Source organism: Malania oleifera, chromosome 9, assembly GCF_029873635.1.
Source record: "Malania oleifera isolate guangnan ecotype guangnan chromosome 9, ASM2987363v1, whole genome shotgun sequence".
NCBI lineage: Eukaryota > Viridiplantae > Streptophyta > Magnoliopsida > Santalales > Ximeniaceae > Malania > Malania oleifera.
The window spans coordinates 5,853,847-5,865,880 of NC_080425.1; the positions used below are offsets into that span (position 1 = coordinate 5,853,847).

Sequence of the window (12,034 nt, forward strand, 5' to 3'; positions counted from 1 at the left end):
CTCAATCCATGAAGTCCTTAAGGTAGTAGCCCCGCATTAATATATCGAGATCATAATATGTCGTGGATGCCACTTTCACATACAACTTAATATGGATTTGTATTAATTTATATTATGATCTATGAAAAAAATAAAGGAATGTCCTAATTGCAAGAAGGTTCTGCCTACGAGAGTTCAATAAGAAAATTTTGGATAGTATTGAGCTACAAACTCAACACATCAAGTGGTGGTCTTGCTCCACTCGAATATTGATACATATATCTAGGGTCCAATATCTTTAATCATGTATGAAAAGAAAGTAAATGATAATTAGTAGGTACTATGATAATATTTGAGTGGAACAAAATCACCATTACACATGTTAAGTTGGTAGTTCATGATTATCCAAAATTTTCTTGAGTGATAACCATGTTGACTTTTTGTCCAAACCCTTAATTGAGGCATAGGGGTGAAAGAGGGAGGGGGGGGGGGGGGTTCTAAATTTAGAAATCATTGTAAGATAAATGAAAGTTTTGGTGAGGCATATAAAATATATGCATAATTTGAGAGGGGGAGAGAGAAAACGAAAGAAGTTCACGTACTAACGTCCAAACGTACAGGTTTTTGCTGTCGCATTCACGCCCTTTCAAATCCCAAAACAGCAGCTGTTGTCTCTCCGATCCATCTCTCTCTCTCTCTCTCTCAATCCCTGAAAATGGCACCAGTCTCTGCTCTTGCCAAGTACAAGCTCGTCTTCTTGGGAGACCAATCCGTTGGTAAAACCAGCATCATCACTCGCTTCATGTACGATAAATTCGACAACACATATCAGGTCAGGATCGCGCTAGTTAGATATCCCCGTACATGACTCTGCATTTATGATGCGTGCAACGCTTTTCTTTCTGTTTGTGCATTAAACGGAATCGAGAACAGATTCATAGCAATGGATCTAAGGGTTTTGAAATTGGTTTATGTCATTTTTCCTTGGTTTTTATGGATTTCTCATTTGCACCAGCTATTTAAGGATTATTTCTACGTGCAATTTTGGTTTGATTGTTTAGAGATTTGTGTTGAATAAGTTGCTGCTGGTGATATTAGTTGTTTGATCTTGGATATTGACGTCTGAGATCAGGTGAAAGAGTGGAAATTTTCAGTGGAGATCATCTTTTAAGGACCCTTACGTCGCAATTGGTTCTTGTCATATTGTGGTTTGGCCCGCAAAGGCCGTAGTTCATTGGTCACCGTGCTGACTGTGTTTTGCACGCATACGGAGTTTGGTGTGAGGTTGAATCATTTGTGCGGAATTATAGATCCCTACCCTAGTTGAGGCACAACAGATTTTATTATTTTGTATTAGAGCCTTGTTGTGGTTCTATGATCAGTAAAAGAGAAAAAGAAAAAGGGTCACTTTTTTATAAGAAGACTTCTATAAAATCTAATATACGATTTTATGAGAACTTAATTGAAGAAGTGTGGAGAGAAAAATTTTTATTTTTTAGACTACTTTCTTCTAGAGTCAATTTTGAATTAGATCTTATAGTACTTGATTTAAAAAGAGTTAAGTTAGGTCTTGAATCACAGCTACCAGAGATTGAAGAGCAGATTTGTCTCTATCAATCTAGAATTAGGCAGTGTGAGTGATAATTAGAGCAACTCCACAGAACCTTAGGATCAAAATTAGATGGCCAAGATCTCATTAATCTTCAAAAATGACTAATAAAAAGTCCGTTACGAGTAAAATAAGAGAAATATTGAGAAGTTATGAAGATAGGATGGTAGATCTTGAGTGAACTCAAGAAGGTAGAAGCAGTACATCTGGAATATATACACCTAGAGACATGAGGAAGCACAGGAACAGGAGGTTCAAAGTGTCCTCAGAGATATAGACGAAACTAAAGTCCTATAAGACATAATAGAAGATATCCAGAAAGCTCAGGATGAGCTGGATAAGCTTCTACATCAAGAAAAATGGATAGATAATGAAGTCTTAGAGATTCAGAAAAGAATCAATAATAAGCTGAATGAGGTAGAAGACCTAAAGGCTAAGAAACTAGCCAGTGCGGAAAAATTTCTTGCAAAGACAAGTAAGGGATTTGTAGGAGGTGGAACTGAAGGAGCAGGACCATTAGGATTTTCGAAAACAGTAAGTTTTCCTGAAGTTTCATCTTGGGATGCAAAACCAGTATGGCAGCCCCTAAGATTGGAATCTCGCCCGTGGGAGCGAAAGAAATTATCTTTCAAAGAAATGCTCCAGACTACAACAAAACAACAGGAGTCTGTTTTGAATTATCCACGAAGAATTCAGGAAGAATTTAGACCTAAGAAGAGTATTCCAGAAGGAGTACCCCAGAATGGGACAATACTTAGATTAGACTGTGAAAAGGATCCCGCAGTCTCGATAGATGATTGGGCTATGGATATTAGATACAATATCCTAAGTTATGGCGTTGAAACTTGGAACGTAGAACGAGCTTATAAGTTTGCAATATCTACCTTGAGGGAAAATGCAGGAAATTTCTAAGAAATATTGCAGAGAAATTCAGATTAGATCCTCCAAGGTTAAAGGAAGAACCTAGAAAAGATTTGGAAAAAGGAAGAGCTTTAGAAAAGGGCAGAAAAATCCAGAAAAAAAATATCTTAGACCCAGTAGGGTTAGGGAAGATGTCAAGGAATCGTTCAAGAAAAAGTATGGATGGTATCCTAAGTGTCCGCAAGGAAAATCACTGGAAAGTTGTGATTGTTGTTGGTTTTGTGGCAAGAAGGGCCATAAAGCTAATAATTGTCCAGAGGCGGAAAAGAGGAAAGGTAGCCTTAAAAGGATGTTAATGGAAGATTCCTCAGAATTGTTATATGAACCAATTTGGGGAGAGGAAATAGACTCAAATGATGAGAGCATATATTCTATTTTCTCAGAATACTCTGAATTAGAAGAAGAATCTCCTCATCATATCAAGCTAAGTCAATTAAGACTAGCTATGATGAGAGCAGTAGATAAAGCACCAGAATTAGTTTCTCTAGAAGGAGAAGAAGAAGATCTAGTGTAGACTGCAGAAACTAAAATTCCTTTAGAAAGTAGGGATTGTCAGGAATGGAGGATGCCTCGAGCCAGTTGGGCTGAAGCATACCAAACCTTATGGATACCTTACAAAGAAACTGTAAAGGTTATTGAGAAAGAAGTAATTGCAGAAGTATCCAGTACGGATGTAGGCACGTTCATAGTTCCATTACTAACCACACAAGAAGTTCAGAAAGCCATGGATAAAAAAGCAAGATATGTCCATTATGGAATCATCTAGGTTGGGATAGATCCATTAGTAAGAAAGGGACAAGATCTTCCTATCCTTGTTGCAGTTATGGATGGAAGGATTGGTAATTTTGGTAGGTCCTTACTAGGAGGAGCAAGGGCTAACTTGCATTCAGGAGCAGCCTCGATAAAAGTAATACCAAATTTACATGTTGATCTTCAAGATAAAAGTGTGGAGAAGACTTTGCAGATTAGAGTCAACACATGGGACTGGCAGAATATGTTAAAATGTAGCCCAAACATGAGGTGCATTAAACTTATTGCTAGATTATATTTGAAGTTCTATAACACAGGGAAACTAGCCCTTAGAAGGGGAGTTAGTAGATTTACCCAACTCTTCCAGTCAAATCAAACCGACTCAATCAGAGGTTTACAACTAGAAGTTGTAAATCCAAGAGCACTAAGTTGGCCGTAGATTTGGGTAACTCCAAGAACTGAAGAGAGATTGAAAAATCTATTGCCAGAGTCCGTACGACAAGAGGCAAACAGATTGATCATAACGGAACCTCTAAGTGACTATACTCCTAATAGAGTGAGTGAGTGTATCTAGAGAGGAAAATGTTAATTCAGAAGCCAATTCTGAAGAATCTGGACAATCTGACTTAAGATCCTCAAGAAGTAGAAGGATAGTTGGTTAGAGAACCATAAGAATCCCTATCTACACAGATGAGGAAGAAGATCAATCTCAAGTAACATACATGGGAACATCCATTTTGAGTGCCAAAGTTGAAGAATGGGCAACGCTTGTAAACATTTCTATCAGTAAGGTAGAATGTACAACCCTTATCGATACTGGATGTACTTGGTTTGCACACGAATCAGATTTCCAGAAGTGAATTGGGAATCAGAAAATCTTCGAGTTATAATTGGTAATAGTGCAATACTCCAGGGAGGAGAAATTGCCAGAAATGCGAAGATAAGGATGAATGACAAAGAATATGGGGAGCAAATTCTTGGCCTGATTCCTAAATTTCTAGATGATTTTCTTTTGGGAAGTAAGTTCCTTAAGAAATATCAACCATTTACAATATTTTCAGAAGGAATAATCCTAGATAATCATTTCATTCCAAAATCGTCAGGGGCTATTATAAAGAATTATATGATAGTCGAAGAACAAGGAAAATTTGATTATCAAGAGAAGCTTGATAACTGGAAGGAATTGGTATCAAGAAGTATCCTAAAGGTAAATCAATTAGAAGAAGAAAGTAGTCTTGAAGAAGTGAAGAAGATGCTTTCAGACAATTGGTCAGAAAATCCATAGGCATTATGGTAGAAGGCCATGCTAGAAGCGGATATTGTGCTTAAAAACCCTGATACCATTATCAGATGTAAAGGGATTAGTTATCCAAATGAAATGATAAATGAATTTGAGAAACAAATTCCCGAATTATTGAATTTGGGACTTATTAGGCATAGTAAGAGTGAGCACAGGAGTGCTACATTCATGGTAACAAATCATGCCGAGCAAGTACGTGGTAAAGCTAGTATGGTTATTGATTATAGAGATCTGAATAGAGAAACAAGAGATGATGAGTATAATTTACCTAATTAAGAATCTCTTAGAAATAGAATAAGAAGGGAGAAACCCTTAGTGTATTCTAAATTCAATCTCAAATCACGATATTGGCAGATAAAGGTCAAAGAAAGAGCAGTAGCTCTTACATCCTTCACTACGCCGATCAGGTTTTTCAAATGGCTAGTTATGCCAGTTGGATTAAAGAACGCCGTAGGAATTTTCCAAAGAATGATGGATCAGGATTTTGAAGGAATGATTGGATTTGTTGCAATTTATATTGACGATGTCATAGTATTTAGTAAAAACATTAAGGATCATCTAGAACATTTGAAACAGGTGGCTCAAGTGTTCAGAAAAGAAGGAATGGTTCTTTCAGAAAGAAAAAACCATTTGGATGCAACCTTATATTGAATTTTTAGGATTAAAAATTCGGGGAAGTGAAAAGGAACTTCAGCCACATATATGTGATTTTCCTAATGAATTTGAAGACAGAAGGTAGTGTCAATGCTTTCTAGGAGTATTGAATTATATTAGGAAATTTATTAAAAATTTGGCAGAAAAGGCAGCACCAATTCAGAAAAATGTTTCAATAAAGAATAATTGGAATTGGACTTTAGAGGATACTGAAGTAGTAAAAGTTTTAAAGAAAGAAGCTCAAAATTTGCCAAAATTAGAATATCCAGACGGTACAGAATTAGATATAATTATGAAAATCGATGCTTCAGATATAGCATGGGGATGTGTTTTAAAAATTAGAAAAATTGATAAAACAGAACACTTCAGTAGATATTGGAGTGAATGTTTCAATGAAGCAGAATTAAATTAACCTGTTCATAAAAAAGAATTATTAGCAGTCCTTAAAGGAATTAGGGTTAATGAACTTTTTTTGGGTAAACCCTTTATCGTTAGAACAGATAGTTCCTATGTAAAGCACTTCATAGGAATTAATTTAAAATGATGTACTCAAGCAAGATTGGTTAGATGGAGGAATGAATTACAATATTACTCCTTTAATGTAGAACATATTAAAGGTAGAGATAATATTATTGTAGATACTTTAACTAGATATTTGAATTCTTGCAAAACAAATGGCAAGCAGTATTAGTAGTAGTAGTAGCGATTTGAAATGTGCGATTTGTCAAGAAAAGCATAAGGTGGAAGATTGCCTAGTTGCCAAATTTGTTGACAAATAGAGACTGTTAACTTCCAACTCCAGAAAGGAAGTAGTAGAGGAAGAAATGTTTCTCAGAAAAGAGAACGTTCGGTTCCAGCTTTGGATCAGATCCAGGTAAAGAAAGGGAGTTCGTCTAGAAAAGATGGAAAACCGAGTGAAAAAAGTCATATTCAATGCTTTATTTGCAGCCAATATGGACACTACAGTACTTAGTGTGTTCATAATCCTAGAACCAGAAAGGTAAGAGGAGAAGGCATGAAAGAAAAGCAGAGAATTGACCAGGAAACTATCAACAAGAATGTTTCAAAATCCAATAAGGATAGAAAAATAGTTGAAGTTGAAACAGTCAAAGTTGATTTGGTTATCAAAGATTTTCAAGGAAGGACTCCAGAAATCTCCAAGGAAAAAAGAAATTTGCTAGAAGGGATAGTCAATAATCCCGCAATTCCAGCAAATACATCCTTTTCAGTTTGTCTAAGAGAAGTGGTCGAAATGTCGGAAGAATTTGAAGCCATTATTTCAGAAAATTTCAAAATTGTGGACAGGGAAGATACAACAGAACTTATCCATCAACAAATCAAGCTCAAAGTTGAAATGGATATTCAGTTGAAGAAATACAATTTCACTACTAGAGCGATAGTAAGTATTTCAGAATATCCAAAATTAAAACAGTTTTGGATAAGGAGTGGATTGTGTATTCCGAAATTACACATTCCAAGAAGTATAAACCCTGAGTTGCTAATTGCAGTGCAAAAGACCTTAAGAATAGGAGAAGTTAAGTTTTTTGGATTCAGCAAAATAGGCCAATCTTTTAATTTCCTGCTATCAGTGGTAAAACATGTATTGAATTTCACTAATCCAGGATGGTTATGGTGGGTTGGATACATTGAACCCATTGAATTAAAAATAGGAAAGGTTTTGTTTTGGAATTTGTTGCTAGAAGACTGGAAAGAAGGTCCCATATCAGACTTCCATGAAGAAAAACCAGACTGGGAGGATTTTCAGAGACATAGGAAATTCTATGAATTGGTTCAAAATCTTTGGGGAATTTATCTCCTTGAAGCAAGAATGACATTAAATTGCATTTTCTTTACAGACCATGAAACTTTAATTGCTATTGAGGGGAAGTATCTCCAACAATTTGAAGAAGCCAGTTTAGCAGAACTTGCAATTGAAGTAAAGAAAACAATCAATCAAATTAAGATTTGGGAGTATCATCTTCCTACAACTCAGGCTATGAAGAGTGATCTTCAAATTGTACTGGCAGAATTAGCAAGAAAAGAACACGATGAAGAAATCATTGCAACTTTGGAAGATCTCTGAAGGAGGACGAGATCTTGACAGGTGTACAACTTAGATGATAGTCCAATTTTCATCATATCCCAGGCCAAACTGATCGGACTAGTCAGTAGGGTCATATCAGGCATGTCCAGACACGTGTCATACCCAGGCATTGCAGAACAAACAATTCGACAAGCCATATCAAGTTATCTTTAAAGCAGCTTTATTAAAGTTTGTTGTATTATTTATCTTTGCAGCAACTTTATTAAAGTATGATGTGTACTTGATGTATTAAAAGGTCAAGATTGGTAGGCTATATATCTACGTAGTGTCTTTTTTATGTCAGTTGCTTAATTAAAGTAAAGATGTCAGTTGCTTTATTAAAGTAAAGCTGTCAGTTGCTTTTTTAAAAGTAAGTTTGTCGATCAAGGAGAAAGCAAACTGTGCTCCCTTAGAGTCTATTTAAAGGGATCTCCGACCCTTTGTTTGGGGAAGAAAAATTGAGATAGATTAATAAAAGTTTATTCAGTCCAAAAGTTCTCACACGAATCCTGCTAGACTCAAAAATTGAGGAAAAGAAAAGAGGGGGAAGAAGAATTAATTAATAAAAGCTTATTACTTGTACTACCCGTATCTTGGCAATCTCTCTTAAACCTGTACGAAGCTGTATCAGGCAACCTCTCGATTCCACTATTATGCTTGGTGTCTAACCAGAACCTCTATGAACGCTCTCTTGAATGAGATTCTTTGGGCTTCCTTAGAGCTTCAATCGTCACACAATAGTGTTTGAATAAAAAGAAAGATTTCAAGAGAGAACTTTCATACTTGCAATGACTTCTGTTATTCTTTATATTATTTTAAAGTCACACATTTTTTTTATTCTTGAACTTAAACTTTGACTTTTAGTTTTATGCTGTATTTAAACTTAATATGTATGTTTGAATTGATTGTCAGGCTACAATTGGTATTGATTTTTTATCAAAGACCATGTATCTTGAAGATCGAACAGTTCGTCTGCAGCTATGGTAAGATTGAAACACCTCTGTTATGCCACATCTTTTCTATATGGGTGGATTAAGCTTATGTTTTTTCTTGTTTCCTGCAACCAGTTTAGATTTATTGCTGTTTTGCACTGTATTATTGTTGATTGTGAATACTGATTATATTTACGAAGTTAAATGTGTATGATGAGAGATGATTACCACTTCTATGTTCTATTGTGGTATCTGCAATTTTTCTATGGACTGAAACTACTTTTCTTAAAAATTTCAACATTCTTCATCAATCAAACATATTCTCATTTTCAATTGTTGTGTGCTATATTTGGGAGCATGAAGTTCCGGTCCTGGATTTGGAATTCTCTGGAATTCAATAAAATTCAGTATAGTTCTGGGTTGCATTATGTCCAAATTTGGCACAATTCTAAATCCAAGTCTTGAACTCAATGCTCCCAAACATAGTGTAAGAAAATCCACCAATGAGCAAATCTATCATCAGCCCAGTTAGTGACATTGACCCTTTTTTTCCCTCATTTTTTTGCCATTAATATTGAAAAGTTTCTTTCATTCAAGAATTTGGGTACACCAAGCAGCTCCCAAGCCAGACTTGTTGACTTGCAGTTCCAAAAGGCAAGGAGTGAAATAGGCCCCATGGGAGTACAGATCAAAAAAGAAGTTACTATCTTGATTTCACTCATCTATTCTTGTTTTGTTGTTTATTGGAGTGGCAATAGTTGTTGAACTGTTCCAAACATTAATATTAGTCCGAATGAGATTTTTTTTTTTAAAAATTATTTATTTTTTTAGTTTTTATGACAGAAGCAAGTTCATTAAGGGAGCAAAAGAAGATACAAAGTGGAGGATCAGATATCCTCCTAAATCAAAAGAACAAAAAATAAAAAATATAATAAAAAGAACATTACCATATTAATATAGCTTGCCACTCTCGCTCAATGTCTGAAAAGCAAATTAAGATGCAAAAAATTCCCTTCTAGATGAAAACAATGTACATCCAAAACCCATACATTAAAAATGCGTGCATTCCTTTCCAATCAAATGCCCAGCAAAACAGCGAAACAATACATTTCACAACTGTTGCCACTTGGCATCCTTACTCTACATCCTTACCTCTGAAAGACTTGAGGAAAAACCGAAAAACCCTTTTTGACAAGCCCATCTCTCTTCAAAAAGGCCAAACAATCTGTTCCACAAAAACCCAAGCAGCTTTATATTGTGGGGAAAAAAAGGTGAGAATGAATTTGACTAATACTAATATCTGGGTATATAGCCTTATAGGGCCGCCTATTCTGTAATTCTTGTCATTAACTCTATTAAAGACCGCTAATCAGATAAATGCCTTAAATTTAAGCAAACTTTAGTTTCCCAAATGAAGTTAACAAGAAGAAAAGGCCTGGATGATCGAATAAAATGATAAGAAAATCACTTGTAAGAAAAAGTCCTTGAACCATCCGAAATTGACACCCAAAAGCCCCCTCTGTTATAAGGACAACAAGCATCTAGCAAAGAAAATAAAGAAGAAAGCATATCCATCCACCAATCATTAAGATTCCTGCAAAAGTTAAAATCCTAGGAGACCAACATGAAAGAAGAAATAGGAGCATAATGAACCATAGTGAGCTGAAAAAGACAAGAACATTGAAAATAGGCATCTCCCACCCAGGCATCCTCCTAAAATGGACACAAAAGCCATCTCCCACTTTATATTTGATGAGAAGATGTAAATCCAAGGACTCTCATGGGTAGCTTTGATTCCGATATTAGCCCCAGCCATTCTCCTGCAAGCCAAATTTACTTTTAATCACCTTTTTTTTTATCAGCGAAAAGAAAATATATCAGCGAGGCATCAAGGGGTTGGCAAAGAAAATTAATCTTCAAAGAAGTGTCATAGCCATACACTCACTAATGCTGTGTTTTGGAACACCAAAGTAACAAGACCCAAGAGCCTCTTGGCCTTAGATTTACAAACAACCTACCAACAATTCAAATGATCCCTCCTCTCATCTCCCACCAAAGGCAATCCCTCTTAACCTTCTTTATTTTTTCCAACATCCTATTTGGAATCCTAAAAGACAAAAATTAAGGGGGAATAATGGAAAGACAAGCCTGCATCAATGTGATAGGCTTGCTCTTAGAAAACAAGGCAATTTTCACCCATCGAGGTGCTTAGATGCTCTAGCCACTACAATATCCCCAAAAGCTAAAGTCTAGGTTACATTTGGTTCGAAAAATAGCTATTCCTTGGAATAAGATATACTATAGTGAAAATTTTGGAAATAGAGGGAATAGTTATTCCTTATATATTCCTTACTATTTCATCTATGTGATAGGAAAGGAATATACACTTCTATGGTGAAATTTGGGAATAATTATTCCTTGTCTATTCCTTTTTTATGGATTTATAAAAAATTTCACTTTGTTATTTCTTTTATGGTAACAATATTTTTTTTATATAACAAACTATAACTAATTATAACTAATCTATTCCTTAAAATAGGCATCCTGTGAATCAAATGTAACCCTAGGGTTTCCACCTTGAGGAATTTGTAAATAAGTCAAATGCTAATCCAAAACACCTCAACTAGCTAAAGAAGCTATTGGTGTATTAGGCACCCAAGGAAGGGGGGGGGGGGGGTTCATTTAGGTGTTCTATAAAAAAATGAACTTTATCAATTCAATTAAAAATAACGTGCAGAAGCAAAAACAAGTAAATCACCCAAACGCATAAATGCGCAAAATTTATAGTGTTTTGGTCCTCTTGACCTACGTCCACTCCCAAAGCAAGTTCTTTGAGTATTTCACTATACCAATCAACTCTCACAATCATGCACTTGGCTCACGGACATGCAATCCAATCCTACAATGGCTGTATAAGTCACATTCTGGCTATCAAATCCTCGGAAAACCATCACCAGTCCAACCACCAATTTCAATTGGAGTAAAGAATATGAACTATATAATTACACGACTATATATCAAGCTTGTTTACCTAATCAACTCAAGGATTAGAACTATATCTCAAGCTTGTTTACCTAATCAACTCAAGAATTAGAATTCGTTTGCATTCGGTTGACTAATGAAACATCTGGTCTTTCAAGCTTATTGACATTAAGAAAAGAGAGAGAAGCATGTTAGAAAAATACACTTAAGCATGGGCTCTCTTATTCTATTCTATTACGTGCAAGCCATCAAAATACTCTATATTTTCAAACTCTTGAGCATAGGAAGCTTTTGAATATCACAATATTGTTCCTATTTTTCTTGAAAGTTATACCTTGTTTGTCATGGTTTAAAATAGCAGTAAAGGTACTGTAGCATAACATAATGGGTGTAGCGAGAAGCAGGAGTAGCAGGTGTTACGCATGGGAAGCAGGTCTAACAGCTGTGAATTGTTTTTAAGCAGACAATTTTATGTATATTGGTTTATTTGCATGTGCTCTCAACCCTTCTTCAAAAGAGTTCTATTGTATTTTGGATCCTTCAGCTCAACTTACTAATGTTGTTTAGGAAGGACAATAAATTTTAAATTTGTTTTAAACTGCTGATGGAAAATTATTTATATTTTTTTTTTTCACTTTTTCATTAATTGTATGCATGGTAAATTAATTAATAAAATACATTATGCATTCCATTAATTTATTAAGCACATAAGACACAAATAATACAATATCTTAAAAAATTTCAGTTATTTTATTTGTTAAAGTAATAAAGATCTAACAAATTTAGATATCAAGTTATATTGTACAACTATAACCCAGGCTTAA

General features: G+C 35.2%; 1 protein-coding gene across 1 annotated transcript in view; it reads left to right on the plus strand.

Annotated features, from left to right (window-relative positions):
- The first annotated feature begins 460 nt into the window (after positions 1-460).
- The window catches only part of LOC131164970 (ras-related protein RABH1b-like), a 31,298-nt gene continuing 19,724 nt past the window's right edge, over positions 461-12,034 (plus strand). The window contains exons 1-2 of the mRNA XM_058122540.1: positions 461-811; positions 8,209-8,279. Of these exons, the coding sequence (XP_057978523.1) occupies positions 695-811; positions 8,209-8,279 (188 nt within the window). The 5' untranslated portion in view covers positions 461-694. The remainder of the gene's footprint in view (positions 812-8,208; positions 8,280-12,034) is intronic.